Here is a 20,085-nt window from a genome sequence, read left to right on the forward strand (position 1 = left end):
TGGGACTTCGGGAGTTGATATCTGGAGCGCAAAACATCAAAGGCAAGAAAGAATCCCCCCGGGTCAAATAATTTCGTGGCCAGGTCTAGACCTTTGTCACACCAGTTCAAAAAGGAAGTGTTCTGAAGGGAATGGGGGAATGCGGGGTTACCCCAAAGGGGGATGTAGGGTGTTGTTGCAAAGTCCCTACCCAATGTTTTATTTATCGGTCACCACGCATCATAAGTCCCCCTGAAGAGAATCTGATTCAATATATGAGGAGGGAGTTTATGTGTTGGAGTATGTAATAATGCACTCGGTGAGAAGGGGGAAAAAACTGCTTCATCTAGCCATCGGTCAGTGTAAATAGATTTATTAAGCATCCAATCTAAAATATAACGGATTGACAGGTGATACGAGTGGAAATCTGGTATGCCTAGGCCACCTTCAGTTTTGGCCCGTGTCAGTTTGGTGAGCTGCATTCTAGGACGTTTACCGCACCACAAGAATGAGGACATCATTTTATTCAGAGTAGTTAAATCTGTCTTAGGAAGAGGACAAGGTACCATTTGTAGACAATAAAAGATTTCCGGAAAAATTATGCCTTTGAGGACAGCAGCCCTGCCAAGCAGCGAAATAGGGAGTTTTGTCCATGAGTCTTACTGAGATTTAATTTTGGTGAGTAGGGGCATAATATTGGATCTATACATCTCATGGGGGATGCGGGTAATCCATATACCTAAATATTTAACTTTCGAAGTCTGGAGAGAGAATTGGGAGAAAGTAGGGTGCGATGATACTAAAGGTGACAGAGTGGAAATGGGGAGGATCTCAGATTTATTCACATTAATTTTATAACCTGACTTTGGGCCAAAGGATGATATCATGTCCATGATTACGGGGATAGAGGAGAGGGGATTGGACACAAAGAGCAACATGTCATCGGCAAATAGGGCTAGTTTCAGTTCCGAATTTGCCAAGTGGATGCCAGTAAATTCAGGAGCTGAACGAAGGGCCAGTGTGAGAGGCTCAAGAGCAACAGCAAAGAGGAGGGGGGAGAGGGGACAACCCTGTCTTGTTCCTTTATGAATTTGGAATGGCGAAGACAAAAAGCCATTACAGGCTATTTGAGAGGTGGGGTTAGAATAAAGGGTTTGGATAAACGAAATGTAAGTCTGAGGGATTGCAAATTTAGACATCATGTCAAATAGATGCGACCAATGAACTAGGTCTAATGCCTTCTCGGCATCAATTGTCAGTATAACATGGGGGGAGTCAGAGGCCGGGTTTGAGTACAAAGCCTGAGGGGCAGCTAAGACCTTTCTAACATTTCGAACTGAGTGTCTGCCTTTTAATAAATCCAGTTTGGTCAAAGTGGATAATATGGGGGAGAACTGGGTTTAATCGATCTGCTAGTATTTTAGTTAGAATTTTATAATCACAGTTCAACAATGATATGGGGCGATACGACCCCGGATTAGAAAGGTCACGACCAGGCTTGGGGAGCACCTTAATAATAGCGGAATTAAAGTATAAAGGTAAAGATTAATTTTTCAGGATATAGTTAAAGGTAGACTCGAGAACAGGGGCTACTTTATTTAGTAAGAAACGGTAGAAGTCCCCATCCGTGAGGACCAGGTGCTTTGGCAGGTTTAAGGGATTTGATTGCTTTTATTATTTCAGCTACAGATATAGGTGCGGAAAGGGAATCTGAAAACTCCGTCGGAACTGTGGATAAGGAAGCGGAGTCCAGATATCAGTCATTCTATGTGGTGACAGCATAGGTGAGGATAAAGGGGGTGGAGTGGAAGTAAAAACAGGGGGAGAATAGATGTTAGCATAGAAATCTGACATAAGTTTTTAAATTTGTGCATTAGAGGTGGTATAGGAACCATCTTCCAGTTTAAGGGGCCTAACTGACATGGGCGGCCTGGTGCCATTTAAGATATTTGTAAGCAATTTACTCATTTTATTCCCGAATTTATGAAAGCGATAATGAGAGGAGAATTGCAATTTATCTGACATTTTCTGAAGTAGATCATCTAGTAGAGCTTTTGCATTCAAATATCTAGACCTATTGACTGTGGAAGGGGTTTGGGTATACGCTACATATGCCGATGTGAGGGATTCCTGGAGTGTAACATATGAGCGGGAGTGTTGTTTACGTAGGGTGGCTTCATAGGCCATAATTGAGCCTCTTAATACTGCCTTAGCTGCCATCCATTACATTGAGGGATTCGTAGCTAAAGTTTCTTTATTGTTGGAATGGTAATCATCCCATGTGGTATCAAGATGTGTTTTAAATTCAGGGGAGCTAAGCAAGTGAGCAGAAAACCTCCAAGATCTATAAGGAGATAGTTCTTTTTTGGTGCGAAAGGAAACAGTTATGAGTGCACGGTCTGAAAGTAGTATTGGATTAATATTAGCGTCTGTGACCAGGAGAAAGAGGGCACTAGATACTAAGATAGAATCGATCCGAGATAGGGTGTGATGTGCAGCAGAAAGACATGTATAATCTCTTTGCGTTGGATGTAGTGCTCTCCAGACATCTAGTTGCAGTGTTTTCAGTAAAGAGGGAAAACCAAGGGTCGGACTCTTCATTCATGTTTTACGGTCAGTAGACCTATCCAATATGGGATGAGAGGTCAAATGAGAGTCGCCACACAGAATTAAGGTACTTCACCCCCCCCCCCCCCCCCCGCGGCCGGGTCGCCTGTCTGCCGCATTGGCGGTCGGGCAGCTCGGCGGCGTATCGCCGTGTCTGTAGGGCCCATAACAGTGCAGGTTTTAGTGATATCCAGGCTTCAGCACAGGTGGCTCAATCAGTAGCTCCGTTATTTTGATTTAACCATTTGTGCTGCAGCTTGGATATCACTAAAACCTGCACTGTTGGTGTGCCTTGAGGACCGTGGTTGGGAATGCCTGATCTAGACCATACTTGCCTACTCTCCCGGAAGCTGCGGAAGGCTCCCGTTTTTTTGGGTAGCCCCCCGCATCCCCGGAAGAGTAGGCAGATCTCCCACATTCTGCTCGCACCCTAGTGATGCGGGCAGGATGGAGATAATCTCGCCGTATTCGCGGGTCCGTGGGGTGGGGAAGGGGTTAAAATGACGCAAATCACATCCTTTTAGCCCCGCCTCCTTCCCGCGGACCCGCAAGTCACGGCTTTTCCTGATGTGGGGGTGGACCTTGATGATGGCACAGCCCGCCCCGCCCCCCGTAGGCTTCTCCCGGAGAGGAGAAATGGAAAGTAGGCAAGTATGGTCTAGACTGCCATTTAGTATACTTCTCCTTTGAACAGGCCAAAGGTGACCTTGGGCAGTGTTCCCAATTCCCTAAATTCCTTGTTTCCCTAAACTGTAAAACAATCTGCCAGCTGCTACAAACAAACATAATTGATTGCCTAATAACATACATAGCTGGAAAAACGTAAAATTTACTTAAAGTGCAAAATTAGATAACCTAGATTCTTTCGTATAAAAATGTTTATCTGGTTTTAACCCATGCACACTCTTTTAATATAAATATATGCCTAGCAAATTGTGAGCTAGATATATATCTTGTGCATATAGTGGGGATTCGATCCACTGCTTGCTCTATTTCTGGGTGTGAATTCCTATGAAATACAAGTAAAATAAGATGTGTTCATTTTAATATGCTACTAAGGGCCTGATTCATGTTTGTAATTACAGCAAAAAAGCAAGCAACTGGGTAAGTTTTGTCTCCCTGTACGGTCCTTTGTATGGCGCTGTGAAGCACTTGTGGCGCCTTATAAATAAAATGTAATAATAATAACAATAACCATGCTGCACTGCAGGTGGGGCAGATGTAACGTGCAGAGAGATTAAGATTTGGGTGGGGTGTGTTCAAACTGAAATCTTAATTGCAGTGTAAAAAGAAAGCTGTCTAACATTTGTGGGGTACATGCAAAAGCAGCCAGTATTTACCCTGCACAGAAAAAATATAAATGGATTTGCTCCCCTTGCATGGCAACATGGTTTGTTTCAGACACAAAGGGGCAGATGTATTAACCTGGAGAAGGCATAAGGAAGTGATAAACCAGTGATAAGTGCAAGGTGATAAATGCACCAGCCAATCAGCTCCAATATGTAGATGAACAGTTAGTAGGTGATTGGCTGGTGTGTTTATCACCTTGCACTTAACACTGGTTTATCACTTCCTTATGCCTTCTACAGGTTAATACATCTGCCCCATAGTCACATGTTTTTTTTTTGCTTTACTTAGAAACTTGAATCAGGCTCTCAGTATCTGTGCACCTAGAGGCTCATTCATGTGCGGTTGTTCTTGCTGCTATCTTTTGCCGTATACAGTTGCGATTATATGCTAATATGGGCAGAAGGTGACCCAAGCATAGGGATGCCCACTGCTATTGCATCATTTCCGCCCGATGGTGTAAAATTACTGATACATCGGTACCATCATTGCAAATTGGTCATTTCGGAGGGTCTTAAGTGCCTCTGAAGACGTGCGGGCTGAGATGCTCTCCTGGGATGCTGAGGACTCTCCAGTAGCAAGTAAGATCACAACCTATAATTTATACATGCCTACAAATGGCGTCTGAATGGCCATAACACACTTGTATTTACCCAACCACTTCTCATTCCCACCTCCAAATGCTGTGCACCCGCAATCGAAATTAATTTGCTACACGTACGCACTGTGGCTCAGATGTATGCGCAGTAAGAAAATATCGACCGATGTGTGTACAATAACCGCTTTGCAACCGCACCTGAATGAGCCTCCTAAACCACTGGTATATGACAATTTTACTCTTGTATACATAATCGGTAACAAGGTATTTTCAGTGTTAATAATACATAGCAAAATTACGAAAGTTGGATATGTTACTAAAGTATAAAATATATACAGTTGTTAAATTAATCAAACTACAATAGTACACATAACTTCAGTGCCAATGTTCCTTTAGTGGGAAGCAGATTTCTGCTCAAAACATTATGTATTTCACAAGTCAAATATTGTAAATCAGAGTAATACTGTATATGTCAGATATGTTTTGCTTTAAGCAGGCAAGTCTTTTATTTGCTTAGTACATCAGTTTCCTTCTTCAACAGTTCTTCTGTACATAGCACATTCACATGGATGGTGTAATGGTTAGCACTACTGCCTCACAGCACTGAGGTCATGGGTTCGATTCCCACCATGGCCCTAACTGTGTGGAGTTTGTATATTCTCTCCGTACTTGCGTGGGTTTCCTCCCACAATCCAAAAATATACTGGTAGGTTAATTGGCTTCAAAAAGAAATTAACCCTAGTGTGAATGTGTCTGTGTGTACATGTGATAGGGAATATAGATTGTAAGCTCCACTGGGGCAGGGACTGATGTGAATGGCCAAATATTCTCTGTAAAGCGCTGCGGAATATGTGTGCGCTATATAAATAACTGGTAATAAATAAATGCTTTCCAGCTGCGCATTTCCTCATTGAAACTTAATGTACAGAACGCCTGATTCAAGTTTGTTTGCAAAGCAAAAAAAGCACCCAACTGGGCAAAACCATGCTGCACTGCAGATGGGGCAGATGTAACGTGCAGAAAGATTTAAATTTTAGTGAGGTGTGTGGGCTACATACAAAAGCAGCCAGTATTTACTCTGCACAGAAACAATATAATCTACCCAAGGCCAAATTTTTGGGTAAGCGAATAAATACTTTGGCGTTCCCCTAAGCACTTTTGCTTGGCTGAATGCATGCACTTGCAAAAATGAAGGGGGTGTGGTATCATGTGAAAAGTCCAGTTGTAGTCCCCTTTACACATTATGCCCACCGTAGTAGTGCCCCTTACACATTATATCCGCCCACCATAGTAGTGCCCCTTACCCATTAGTCCCACTGTAGTGGTGCCCTTTACACATTATGCCCACCATAGTAGTACCCATACACATTATACCCACTGTAGAAGTGTCCCATACACATTATGCCCACTGTAGTAGTGCCCTTTACACGTTATGCCCACTGTTGTAGTGCTCCTCACACATTAATGTATGGCCATTTATTACCTGATATGCCCCCCCGTGCAGTGCCTGACTGGAGATTTGCAGAGCAGGCAGTGATGCTGGCGCCACCGCGCCATGCCCGGAACTACAGTACTTACTGGGACCAGCAGTTTATTTTGTGTGTACAGTACTGTGAAGAATCTCAAAATAAACTACTGCTCCCAGAAGCCCTTGTTGTGTGGTAGTTGAGCCAGGATGCCTTCGTGTGTGCTGCGCCCTACTCAGCTGTGTACCCAGCGTATGTGTAAAACTTGTCCCAAACCCACCCAAATCTGAATCTCTCTACACGTTACATATGCCCCACCTGCAGTGCCGCATGGTTTTGCCCAGTTGTGTGCCTTTATTCCTTACTAACAAAACTGAATTAGGCCCACAATTCATTACCATCTGCAATCATATTGCGTTTAAAATTCAAAGTTTATCTATCTCCTACAGAACACATATTGTAAAATGATTTTTAATTTAGTGTAGTACAGTACAAGGTGAATGGAGGTGTAATAAGTGTTCCTTTGACATCTGTTCAATAAGTTGTTTATAGGAATTTATCTGCTTATCTTCTTTCTGGTCTCTAGCAACCCCTCCCCTCTCTCCAAAAGAAAATTAGTAATACTGTGGTGGTACACAAGTGTAGTCCGATGTAATGAAGTCCGAGTTGGCCGAAGGTGCGGGGTTCCCGGCCGCACTCTGTCATTTTTTAAAGCGCCAATCATTTACAAGGCATGGTTTTGCCGTGTACATGATTGCAGCTTTAAAAAAATTGTACGAGTTCGGCTGGAAAGCTGCACCTACTGCCAATTTGGACTTCATTATATCTAGTCCTGGATCTATTCTGTATTTTGCCAGAGCAGCTAGCATAATTGGACAGGCTAATCTATACACTGATCACTATTCTTCTTTTTTTGGTAAAACAAAAGGATTTCACTTTAGAACTACAGAACATGACATTTGACAGACAAAGAGAAATGAAACAGCCTGGAGCGATACTTTCTTTGTAAATACAATGTATTTGAAGAAGCATAGGGCCTGACTCAGATATGTACCCAAACACAAGTTTACGTACAAATCCAGTGGTATGGGGTCTGCGCATGCTCAAGACTCGTTGTGCGCATGTGCAATATGGGTCCTGCGATATTGCTCGCAGCCCTCCTTAGACACAGCATGATTGACATGCAGCGTTTGGGGGATGGAGAGGTGGCAGTGACTTGGACTGCTTTACAACACTGGGATTTGCTGTCCTAGTTTTGTAGGCCTCTTCTTCATTGGACGCAGGCTTCCTGGACACAGCTAACTGGATTTGATGGTCAGTGTGAGTAGGCTTCACATGGTCGCAATGGTGATCCGCTGCTTTGTACTTGGATGCAGCAGTCGGATCTTGCAGATGCACGCAGGAGGCGTCTATTTCAAACAGACGCCTCCTGCTGCATTTGCAATTCATTTGTACAAAATTACGCAGCTGCTTCCCTGCGCCTATTCTATAACATACAAATCTGAATCAGGCTCACTGTGTAAACTGACTTTAAAGAACAATTAAATAAGGTCCTTATCTTTTAAATGGAATGTTGGAATCTCCAATTTCTAGAGCTTCCTGGACCGTCTACTATCCTACTATGCTACCTCTATAAAGACTTAAATCCTGGCTGCAGGTAAAAGTGTTTTGGCCATGAATTGATATAACCTGTTCCCTTCCACACTCTTAGGGGTTATTTACTAAAGTGCAGGTTTTCAAATGCGGAGATTTTGCCCATAGCAACCAATCAGATTCTACTTATTTATCTAGCACCTTCTAGAAGATAATAGCCAGAATCTGATTGGTTGCTATGGGCAATATCTCCACTTTTGTAAACCCGCACTTTAGTAAATATACACCTTAGAGCTTAAAAATTATGTTTGGCAGATTGTGGGTATGGAGGAAATTACCTGCTACTCCCATAAGAAGAGCCATCTCTTTAGTCAGTTTTGGGCCACATGGTTTCTCAGGGAACACCTTGTCCATTCAAGATATGGTATCTCACCACCCCTTCTGGAGATTGTGTAATATGACCACCCAATCAGTCCCTTGGCTGGATCATAACCTTACATAAACATTCCACCCACATACTCACACAAGTTCTACCCTCCATCCAGATAGCTGTAATTTTCAAATTACAGTTTTTTTTTCTTACTTTCTGTACCATTATATTTTTAGACAGTGCTTGTTTCTGTAAATTTCAGGGTCTACCATATTCTATTTCTGTAGTGTTCTGTACTGTTTGTTATCAAACCCTGTCAAATAAAGAGTTGAAAAGAAAAAGAACAACTAAAATGAAATAATGGACTTCTCCAATCAAATTAGAAGTTGTAAATAACACATTACACAGCTCCTAGACAACAGCTATAGGGCCTAATTCTGACTTGAATCTATTTGCGGACACACCGGGAGGCGGTCTCACACATGCTGGGTTGCCTTTCCCTGTGGTGGGTGGCCCCCAGCATATGTGAAGATAAACGCAATCTGCGTTTATCTCCGAATAACCCCCGTAGTGGCTCTCTTATTAGGGCTCAAAAAGCAAATGATAACATTAAGTACATATACTGTGTGTATATATATATATATATATATATATATATATATATATATTCTATACTTCAATGGAAGGTTCACCTCTTTTTTTACTATTTTGCAGAATGATATATTTCTGCGACATTATGACAAAGGTCCCTGTAGGAACAAACTTGGACATTCAAGAGCCTCGGTTATGTGGAACAGAACACAGGTATGTGCCAAAGCAAAACACTTCAAGTGATGAGCAGGGTTGAGTGAGCTTATACAGCAATGCGCATATGATGACTGATACCCAGTTGTACATGTTTTTCTTAAAGTGCGTGATTTTTAGATCTCCGTAGCAGTCATGGTCATGAAACACTGTATCTTTTGATGATAGGGATACTGGATGACATCCCAAAAAAGGTTTCACTGATTCCTATTGCATCTCTCATGGATAGCTTTAATTCAGCATATTCTAGAGAGGAAATATATAATCTTGGAGGGAACAACATTTATACCTCCAAAAATTATTTTGTTATCGAATATAAAATGTCATTACAATCTTAAGGCTACTCTGGAGGTCATTTAAAAAGTTCAAAACATTTGCTGCATAAAGTAAACCTTTCTTTGCCCACCATGTCCCTTGGCTTGTGCGAGTGCATGCAGTAAGTTAGTATGGAGGAAACAGAAGAGCAGGAATTTTCACAAGCTGACGGGTGGAACTGGGTTGAGAGAGCTTTTCTAGAAAATGATTGCGTAACGGCGCCAGTGCTCCTAAATCTGCTGTAAGGAGCAGAGCAGAAAAAAGATTTCCTTTTGTAGGACAAGACTACTGACATGGGATACAGCGCAACGGAATATGCTGCGCTATATAAGAAACTGTTAATAAATAATAAATAAATAATACAGGGGTGCAGAGAGCACATTTTTTTTAGATGTGTCTAGCCCAGTGATGGAGAATCTTTCGCACTCCAGCTGTTGTTGAGCTACACATCCCAGCATGCCCTGCTACAGTTTTAGAATGGCCAAATAGCAAAACTGTAGCAGGGCATGCTGGCATGTGTAGTTCAACAACAGCTGGAGTGCCACTGTTCTAGCCGATCACAAAAGCTTACAGCTTATTCTCTTCTTTTAATGGGATCCATTCTGTGCCTCCTTGTTGCATTTCAGCAGATACATTTTAGGCACACTAACAAATACTGTAGCTAAACTGGGCAATATCATAGGATAAAATCATTCAAGTTTTGGTTGATGAAAAGGGTGGTATTAAAGTGGTAGGAGATTGGAGTTTGAATCCATAATTATTATTTTGCAGAGTGTCTCAGCTCCACACACGTAAGTGTACTAGGTGGCAGACAGATTAATGCAGTACCATGGTGTATTAGGGGAACCCACAAATGGTTTATTGGAAAATACTGCAGAACTTGAGATAATAAATTTTTTTCATTCTTTGTTTATGCTACCCTCATTACCAACACGCACAATGGATAATCCGTATATCTGGAGAAATTACCAAGTGATTCCCTTATGTCTGCTTTCTTAGCGCAGATCTATCCAATGAGGAGATCTAGACAAGAATAAATAGTTTAATAAGGAATTGGAAAGTAATTGAATAACAATCTTTAATTGGTCATCAGCATTAGTTCATAAAATATACATATTTCCTTTTATAGGCTAAATGACTGAGGGGTCTATTTACCAAGCCTTGGAGAGAGATAAAGTGGATGGAGATAAAGTACCAGCCAATCAGCCCCTAACTGTCATGTTACAGGCTGTGGGGTAAATGTATGAATTGTCGTTATGGGGAGAAGCAGTATCAGTGCACTGATACCGCTTCTCCCCCATGTAATACAGCAGCGGTGCAGGCTCAGTGACAGGGACGCTATGCACCCTGTCCATATCGGCGCTGCTATCTAAAAGATAGCACGCCGATATGAGGGGGCAGTGTGTGACTGCTCAGCATCGCTGACCGTTCCGATACCTGCAGCTGTAGATTTTGACAGCTGCAGGTGGCAATGCCCTATCTCCATAGCCAGGGACAGAGCTGTCCCTAGCTGTGGCGGGTGCTGACTCCGGACTGCACAGGGGATCTCGCGTGAGTAGAGAGCAGGAAACCGCTGCACATTTTGCTGGGGTTTCCAAGGAGACTCAAGGAAACTTTTTAATCTAACAGTAAAGTAATATTTTAGTCTTAACTAAGGAGGTGTTCCCCATAAATGGAGTACCTTTTTCTCTCCCCCCTTTTTTTCTCTGCATAGCATATAGAAGAGCAGAAGTTTGAGGGGAGAAGTTTGGATGTTGTCAGGGTGTGCCTAGATTTCAGAGACTTACTTTTGTTGAGTAAATGAAATAATTTTATTTATTTAACATTATTACCATAGTGCAGTGTTTTTCAACCACTGTGCCGTGGCACACTAGTGTGCCCTGGGCAGTCTCCAGGTGTGCTGCCATAGAAGCAGAGCCAGGCCCGTCAGTGTTTTGCCGCTACTGAGGCCCTGGAACGATCAATACTGGTGGGTTTAGTGGTTGCAGAGCCAGTTCTAATTTTGGGCCCGGGCAGTGTTTGGCTCTTCTGGCTTTCTCAGATGTGGCTTAGGCGTTGCCTATGGAGAAGCTGCGACATGACAATCCTAGGACACGCAACTGCACCATGCATCACCATTATATGTGAGTGTGCCTTGGCAATATTTAAATCTTGTTCAGTGTGCCGCGAGTTGTAAATGGTTGAAAATCTCTGCCCTAGTGAAATGGAATTTTATACAAAAGTCTTCATATTATTGTTTTTCTCTGTATTTCATAGACTAAATGGCTCTGGAGCTGATTAAGTTGAGCCAAGTAAATTGCACCTGGAAAAACCATGTTGCAATGCAAGGAGTAGAAATAAATTTATTTTTATTTAATTTTTTTGCGTGCAGGATTAGTACAGGCGTTTTTTTTTTTTGCAAGTAGCTCACAAATATGGGATCGCAGTATTCTTTTCACTGTAATATTGAATTGAGTTTGGACATGCCTCTTACCAGGGCCGTAACTACGTGTGTGCCAAGTGGGCTTGGCACACAGCGCAGTTGCCCTGAGGGCGCACGGCCAGCGGCATGTAATGAGTCAAATTGACTCATTACATGCCGCCTCTGAAGTCCGCGCCGTGCGCCGCAGCCGCGCTGGAGGAGAGAGAAGCGCCGGAGGCAGCTGAGAAGGAGGAGGAGGGAGGGGGACTGGAGCCGCAGCAGCGCTATTTCATTGGTAGTAAGCGCCGCTGCAGCATCCCCCTCTCCTTCCGTATAGGCTGCCCGGCGCTGCTGTGGATGCTGGGATGCGGTTCCTCCATCCCAGCATCCACAGCAGCGCCAGGCAACCAATACGGAAGGAGAGGGGGATGCTGCAGCGGCGCTTACTACCAATGACATAGCGCTGCTGCGGCTCCAGTCCCCCTCCCTCCTCCTCCTTGTCCGATGCCTGCACACTGCACAGAGGGAGATGCCAGCACGAGGAGCCTGTCAGCGGGGAGAAGGTAAGTATATCCCTCTCTCTTTCTTTCTCTCTCTCTCTCTCTGGGGGACACCGTCTGCCATAATGTGTAAAAAGGGGTCCTGGCTGCCGCAATGTGTAAAAAGGGGGCCTGGCTGCCGCAATGTGTAAAAAGGGGGACTGGCTGCCGCAAAGGGGTCCTGGCTGCTGCAATGTGTAAAAAGGGGGACTAGCTGCCGCAATGTGTAAAAAGGGGGACTGGCTGCCGCTATGTGTAAAAAGGGGGACTGGCTGCCGCAATGTGTAAAAAGGGGGACTGGCTGCCGCAATGTGTAAAAAGGGGGCCTGGCTGCTGCAATGTGTAAAAAGGGGGACTGGCTGCCGCAATGTGTAAAAAGGGGGCCTGGCTGCCGCAATGTGTAAAAAGGGGGACTGGCTGCCGCAATGTGTAAAAAGGGGTCCTGGCTGCCGCAATGTGTAAAAAGGGGGACTGTCTGCTGTAATGTGTAAAAAGGGGGACGCTGTCTGCTGTAATGTATAAAAGGGGCTCTACCTGGTGTAGTGGCGCTACTGTGCAGCGTAATTTGAATAATGGAGACTACTGTGCACCGTAGTATGAATTGCTATTATTTTGTGGCCACGCCCCTTCCCCATGAAGCCACGCCCCTATATATTTTTCGCGCGCCTACGGCGCACACTGCCCCTATCGTGCATGGGGGGGGCGCCAATGTCGTTTCTTGCACACAGCGCTAAAATGCCTAGTTACGGCACTGCCACTCACATCTAAATCCCTCTGCACATTCTAAATCTGCCCCACCTGCAGCGCAACATGGTGTCACCAAGTTGCTTGGTTCTTTTCGCCTCACTCCCAATTCAGCCTCTCTATGGGGGTCATTCCGAGTTGATCGGTCGCTAGCTACTTTTTGCAGCCGTGCAAACGCATAGTCGCCGCCCACGGGGGAGTGTATTTTCGCTTTGCAAGTGTGCGATCGCATGTGCAGCCGGGCGGTACGAAAAAGTTTTTTGCAGTTTCTGAATAGGTCTGGACTTACTCAGCCCTTGCAATCACTTCAGCCTATCCGGTCCCGGAATTGACGTCAGACACCCGCCCTGCAAACGCCTGGAAACGCCTGTGTTTTTCCTACCACTCCCAGAAAATGGTCAGTTGACACCCATAAACGCACTCTTCCTGTCATTCTCCTTGCGATCGGTAGTGCAAATGGATTCTTCGCTAGAAGCATTGCACAGCAACAATGCTGTTTGTACCCGTACGACGCGCGTGTGCATTGCGGTGCATACGCATGCTCAGTTTTGCAGTTTTTTTTACCTGATCGCTGCGCTGTGAAAATCGGCAGCGAGCGTTCAAATCGGAATGACCCCCTATATGTTCATTAGAACTGTAGTTGTTTCGGTAGTTTCCCTCCTTGAAATAATTTTCTGTATAGCAAAATACAAATTAAAATAATTTATTGAGATAACATGTGTGGAAATGCATTCCCTTGTGTAAACTGCAATGCTTTACAGATTGTGGCCATAATGCAAGTTTCGGGCACTTAGCATAAGGATTAGTCACACAGATACTGTAGGTGGCCAGATTGGATGAGACGCTGCTGTTTCGCTCTCTGACAATGCAGCTACACTCCTGCCACTTAGCGCGGCCAAGAAATGCTAGCACACAAGGCTGACAGCAGCCATCTTCTATCTGCATTTACCATACTGTAATTGCAACCTAAATATCCCCTGTAAAGCACTGCATAATAAGGTGGCACTACAGGCCTTACTCTGAGTTGCATGTACGCCGGCCACAGATACATGGAAATAAATGCGGATCTTCCGCTGTGTTAGGAGTCTGATTTCAGACAGATCTCTTGCACCAGGTATGGGGCTGGTGTAAATGTGCACTGATAGTAGTAGTGCAGCTGCATATATGCAGTCATCACTATCAGTGCACATTTACACTAGCCCAATACCTGGTGCAAGAGATCTGTCTGAAATCAGCCCGATCTATGCATATTTCCAACTCTTAATAGCCTGCAATGATACTTAAGCGACACTATAACCTTAAATGACATTATATCACTAATCTTGTTATATTCTTTAATAAGGTCTATAGAAAATGTCACAAGTAGATATCTAAGAGAGCGCATAAATGTTTCAAATATTTATTACACATTCAAACCAACATTTTTTTTGTATAAAACCAATCAAATATTCATAAATATGCACGCTAGCACTGCAGCTGGAGACCACCTCCAATTAAATTTTTAGATGGTATAGTAGGTGATAGATTCATATATTATTAGACATATCCATATGCAGTTGCACAACTGTATTGCTCTTACCACCCTGCACTTGTCAGGCAGTATTGCACTCGACCTCCGTTTCTCTGCCTGTGCGGTCAAATGTTACAAGTATCCAGCAGCTGAGATAATCATATGATATTTGTATCCAGCGACTAAGGTATCATTTTTGTATTAGGCAGTTCAACAATACCTTAAAACCCTGTTTGTGCACAGACCACTTGTAGAGGTAATGTCCTTGCAATACGACCACTTGTTCTTTGGGACCGGAGGTTTTTTGCTGCAGCACTCGAGCCCCTAGGTGTGGGCTGTAATATCCAGGATCCAGGTCCGATGTGTGCATTCAACAGGCGAGGTCCGGCTATAGCAGCGTCTTAATCAAGTGGTCCGGTCCGCTGCCAGGAGGGAGTGTATTGCTGCAGGTGCGGAGCACAGGAATCAGCTGTACTTTGTAGAGGTGTTTCCAAGTGTCAGTGCAAGGGTCCCTTAACGCGTTTCTCGGTTGTCTCACTCAAATGGTTTCATCAGAAGGTATTACTTCCCTTAGCACATAGTCCTTGTATTTAACCAGAGTTTCCTCCAATCGGTTTCTCATTCGCATCATGAGCCACAGGTGTGCTAAAGGTAACAGGTGCATATAGAGTATCGTAACCAGCACAGTAATCAGATACTAGTAAATAGAATGAGACTAAAAAGCCAATATTCTTTACTAAAAAACAGTTCTAAACTGCTTAATTTAAATAAACATCCATAAAATGTATATGTTCTATAAAAAAATGGCAACACGTGTGTAGAAAGGAAGAGCTAAACCAAAACTTATATAGGAGACAAATGGATGTGACGTACTACAGAAAGTGTTGAAGCAGGTACAGCCTAATGGATAGTGCTGCCGACCTGCAACTCTCTGCCCTGGGTTCAAAGCCTGCACAGGTTGTAATTTTATTATTTAATTTATTTATGTTTCCATATTTTAAATACATTGTAAATATGATACAGATGTTCCCAGTACACCATCCATCTATCTCCTAGTCATATACCATTGGAAATGTTATACACTGCGGAAATCAACAAAGCAGTTTTTTTTTTTTTATTTATTTATTTATTTATTGGTACTTCTACATACCATATTCCGCAGTAGTCAGATAACTTTTCCTAGAGGTTATTTTTTACATCATTTTAGAGATAAGACCGTATCTCATAGAATGTGGGATACACTAAATGGTTCCCACAGTCTAACAATTTGAACATGACACAATAAGATTCCAAATTTATATCATATATCCATCCACCAGGACCCATTCACAAAAAGAACATTTAATTACAACATTCTTTGTAGAGGCCCACAGGCTTTAGATATAAAAAAAAACAACAACAATAAAGCTGCAAAGCAGCAATGGACTAGAAAAAGATCATTTTATATGTATATATATATATATATACAGGGGGGGCACCGCCTCAACACACCATTATATAAATGAAAGGGAACACAACTACACATATATACAAGATGTATGCACAATAAATATACATGCGCATGGTAACAGACCCCCAGTGTACAATAAGAGGCAGAGCTTGAACAATAGATGCATATGGATTTCAGATATTATTAATTTCCAGGTTATCATTCAGACCCAGAGGTGACAATGATCCCAAAGACTCTCTGTGGGCATAGGTTCAACAGGCTACAAGGCTCGATTGCTGCAGCAAAAAACCTCTGGTCCCAAAGAACAAGTGGTTGTATTGCAAGGACGTTACCTCTACCCGTGGTCTGTGCACAGACAGGGTTTTAAGGTATTGTTGAACTGCCTAATACAAAAATGATACCTTAGTCGCTGGATACAAATATCATATGATTATCTCAGCTGCTGGATACTTGTAACATTTGACCACACAGGCAAAGAAACGGAGGTAGAGTGCAATACTGCCAGACAAGTGCAGGGTGGTAAGAGCAGTAAAGTTGTGCAACTGCATATGGATATGTCTAATAATATATGAATCCATCACCTACTTTGGATCAATATACCATCTAAAAATTAAATTTGAGGTGGTCTCCAGCTGCAGTGCTAGTGTGCATATTTATGAATATTTGATTGGTTTTATACAAAAAAAATTTGGTTTGATTGTGTAATAAATATTTTAAACATTTATGCGCTCTTAGATATCTACTTGTGGCTGTTATTATAGTATATTTTCAGACTATAAAGTGGGAGCAGCATTGGTTAATTTAACTACAGTATATGGTGACCAGTACACTAATCAGTGTTTTTAAATAAAAATATATTCTTTTTTGCGCCTGAATATATACACATACAGGTACACGCGCATGTGTTGCAGTATATCTGGATACTGCGTTTGTGTGTCTGTGTGTGTTTAAAACGTTTTTTTTAGAATATTGCTACAGAAAATGTGTTGAGGCATTTTCCAGATACATTAACTGGTTTAAAAGCAATCTGGTTCTTGACCTGAATGGCTGAATAAGAGGCTGTTGTCTAATTTTACCACCAGTCTCTGTGACCAAATTAAGCACTGATCCCATGATCCTGCACTTACACTGAGAGGCATTATTGTCTTGTGTGACCATCTGTAATAACTCCTTACAGTTCATATCTGTACAACTAGGTAAAAGTCATTGTTGTGTGTAATATCCACATATACGCTATATATATATATTCTAAATAAACTATATTAATTTTTATACCGCTGTCAAATTTAAACTTTCTTTTAATGTTATTTGCTCTGTTGTTTAATGCAGGTTGTGGGGATCCTCATTGGCTTAGGTATCATCGCAATTGTGACATCACCGTTACTCCTTTTGGCATCACCCTGTATTATCTGCTGTGTCTGCAAATCCTGCAAAGGAAAGAAGAAGAAGCATGAAAATAATAAATAAACCCATAACCCACCACTCAGACTTGATAAAACACTTTTTTTTTCTGTTCTTAATAATCCCACTGTAGTTGTGCATCTTTCTTGCACATGTGTGCACAGATTGAGAGGTCTGGCTAAACAGTATAATAACTGATAAATAATTTTTAAATATCGTACACTGGCAGTATGCTGCATACAGGAGCGCTGTCTAAACAGGTGCATGTATGCCATACTGGTTCTCCTTGACTTCAAGAAGAGCAAGTAAGTCTCCTGGAATCTGCTGCTGCTGACCGCCCACTTCACGAGTTCGGGAAATTTGATGAAGCAATTTGTGCTAAACCGCATCTCCGTGGCCCCGCTGACCGTATTACCAGTCGTGTTTTTCTATAGAATGGAAGGGGCCACAATGATGCAATCAGAGCGTCACACCCCTGTAACACCCACATGGCTGTTCCCTCCACCAGGACCCTCCTGCGGACCCATGCAGAGAAGCCAGAAATTGTAAGGCATGCACATGATTTTGGCAGACTTCCTAGAGTGTTTTGGCCATACAAAGCTATTACAAAAATAAGTAATAGAAAGAATTGTCAGCACACACATGGTACAACTTTAATTGTATTAGTGGTAATTTAACATTGTGTGCTGGCTTTTATATATGTACAGTAACTCTATCTAAATATATTTATATTTCAGAGGGGGCGGGGAAGAGAAACTGGGCTACTGTAAGTAAAATAAGTTATAGCACTGTTAAGGGGAACTTTATTTAGTGCTAAATCCGTTTTAACCAATTTTTTGGTCTTATGGTCTTACTATAATTTTAAAAATGACTATAATGGTTATGGTTAATGTTTCCCTTGTTGGGAAGAAAGTCCTTATTTGCCAAGGCGCAATGAGTATACAGATTTTTGACTGCATAATGTACATGGGTAATTTAATAAATAAAAAATACAAAAATAGAAGATATTTTTAAGAATACAAAATTCTGCATCTGTAATGTATATAGAGAAATGAAACAAAATGGCAAACTTGTTAATAAAAGAACGTACTGACAAAATCTGGGAAGACTTATGTATCAATTGAAATGTTTGGGAATGATAATTAGTTTTATTCACCCACCTGAAAAAAATGCTAACAGTTTAATTAAATTAAGAAAGTATGTATGACCATATATCAGCATATATAGGTCTTAATAGAATAAACTTGATATATCAGCTCTCAAACTGCTTATTACAATTCATTTGAAATACATGAATAATGAACATCAGTAAAATGTATAAATAATTGATACAAATAAGACATAAAGATGATACACAAGCTTGCGAGCAGGGCCTTCCTACCTCTATGACTGTTTGTTATTACCCAGTTTGGTTTTATCAGTGTTGTCTCCAATTGTAAAGCGCAACGGAATATGCTGCGCTATCTAAGAAACTGTTAATAAATAGATACACATAACAATAACTAAAGATTTTCTGTATGCTGTTAAGACCGGGTGTAAATGGGAAAGTGAAAATACCAAAGTGAGAACTTGTGGCGCTACCGTAACCACAAACACATTCAGAAAAGAGTGGTTTAATATTCACAGAGACCAAGATAAAATCCACTTACACAGATTTTCAAACTGGATTCTAGAACAATAAAAGAAATAAACACAATAGTGTAATAAGAAATGATAAAAATCCAAGGCGTGCTTTTATTGGTTCCACTCACATAGATGAGGTTAATCTGTGCATATCATCCTCATAAGAGGTATATCCAGAAATCACCAGCAGGGTAGTAGTTGAAATTAATCTGTGCACATCATCTTCATGAGAGGAATATCCAGGAATCACCAGTGAGATACTGAAGACTTAAAAAGACCAATATAGTGCAATACAGCCTTAAAAGGAACAAAATTTAATCAAAAATACACTCACAATTTAAAAAACATATAGGGCATATATCACCAAACAGATGGTGTGTCAATTGGTATTCCGCCGCTGCATCGACCCGAAATCCCTCTGCATCCAAAAGGAAATCCCAACTACCAGAGACGTTTGGTGTGGAGCCGATTACCAGGTATTAAGAGCGCAGGAATCCCAAATGGAAAATTGCTTAAACGCGTTTTCGGCCCTAAGACCTTCCTCAGAAGCATAGGGCCAGAGAGTGAGACAACTCCCTTATGTACCCTCTTAATTATCTTGACACAAAACACCCTTTTCAAATGAAAAACACCTGTACACTTTTAAATGAGATGTTTCCCAGACAGGAAGTGCGTGACCGGAAATGACGCTTTTGCGTTCCACAGGTCCTCCGCTCCTTCCTGTTTGCGTTCCACCCTACATACATTTATTCTAATACATAATATCAGAAAGATAATAGGGCCAAAAGTGTGAAACAACTCCCCTAAATACCCTCATATCCACTTGACACAGAACACCCTTCTCAAATAAAAAGCGCCTGTACACTTTTAGATAAGATGTTTCCCAAACAGGAAGTGCGTGACCGGAAGTGACGCTTTTGCGTTCCACGAGTCCTCCGCTCCTTCCTGTTTGCGTTCCACATATTTATACATCTTTACTTATTCTAATACATAATATCAGAGAGGTAATATCGATACTCCCTGGATTAGGCTCCTAATTAACTAGTGCACAACCGCTCCATTTTACAAAGAAACGCATACAATTTGAACAAGTCCGTTTCCAAACAGGAAGTGCGTCATCGGAAATGATGTTGTTGCGTTCAATAGTAATATTCCAGTGGAGCATCTATTCCAATTAGGAGATCGTAGGCTAAGTTTGGCAGTAAAATCCATAGCATAACAAGTTTCTATGTGGTCACACTTTCATCAGAAGCATACACGAACCATCCAAAGAGGAAATTAAATAGTGTTCTTGCGTATAATGTTAACTGATTAATTGGTCACTCTTTAATCCTGCAC

The 20,085-nt window shown here is 42.0% G+C and overlaps 1 protein-coding gene and 1 long non-coding RNA gene across 4 annotated transcripts in view; one reads left to right on the forward strand and one right to left on the reverse strand.

The window, feature by feature from the left end:
- RNF144B (ring finger protein 144B) overlaps positions 1 to 17,205 on the forward strand; it is a 133,637-nt gene extending 116,432 nt beyond the window's left edge. For all 3 annotated transcript variants that reach the window (XM_063923236.1, XM_063923233.1, XM_063923237.1), the window contains 2 exons: positions 8,675 to 8,764; positions 17,053 to 17,205. In XM_063923236.1, the coding sequence (XP_063779306.1) occupies positions 8,675 to 8,764; positions 17,053 to 17,190 (228 nt within the window). In that variant the 3' untranslated portion in view covers positions 17,191 to 17,205. The remainder of the gene's footprint in view (positions 1 to 8,674; positions 8,765 to 17,052) is intronic.
- Positions 1 to 20,085, reverse strand: part of LOC134928024 (uncharacterized) — a 115,444-nt gene that overhangs the window by 50,772 nt on the left and 44,587 nt on the right. The window contains exon 4 of the long non-coding RNA XR_010177811.1: positions 16,999 to 17,150. This is a non-coding gene — a long non-coding RNA (uncharacterized LOC134928024). The remainder of the gene's footprint in view (positions 1 to 16,998; positions 17,151 to 20,085) is intronic.

The sequence above is a fragment of the Pseudophryne corroboree genome, chromosome 5 (genome assembly GCF_028390025.1).
Source record: "Pseudophryne corroboree isolate aPseCor3 chromosome 5, aPseCor3.hap2, whole genome shotgun sequence".
Taxonomy (NCBI): Eukaryota; Metazoa; Chordata; class Amphibia; order Anura; family Myobatrachidae; genus Pseudophryne; species Pseudophryne corroboree.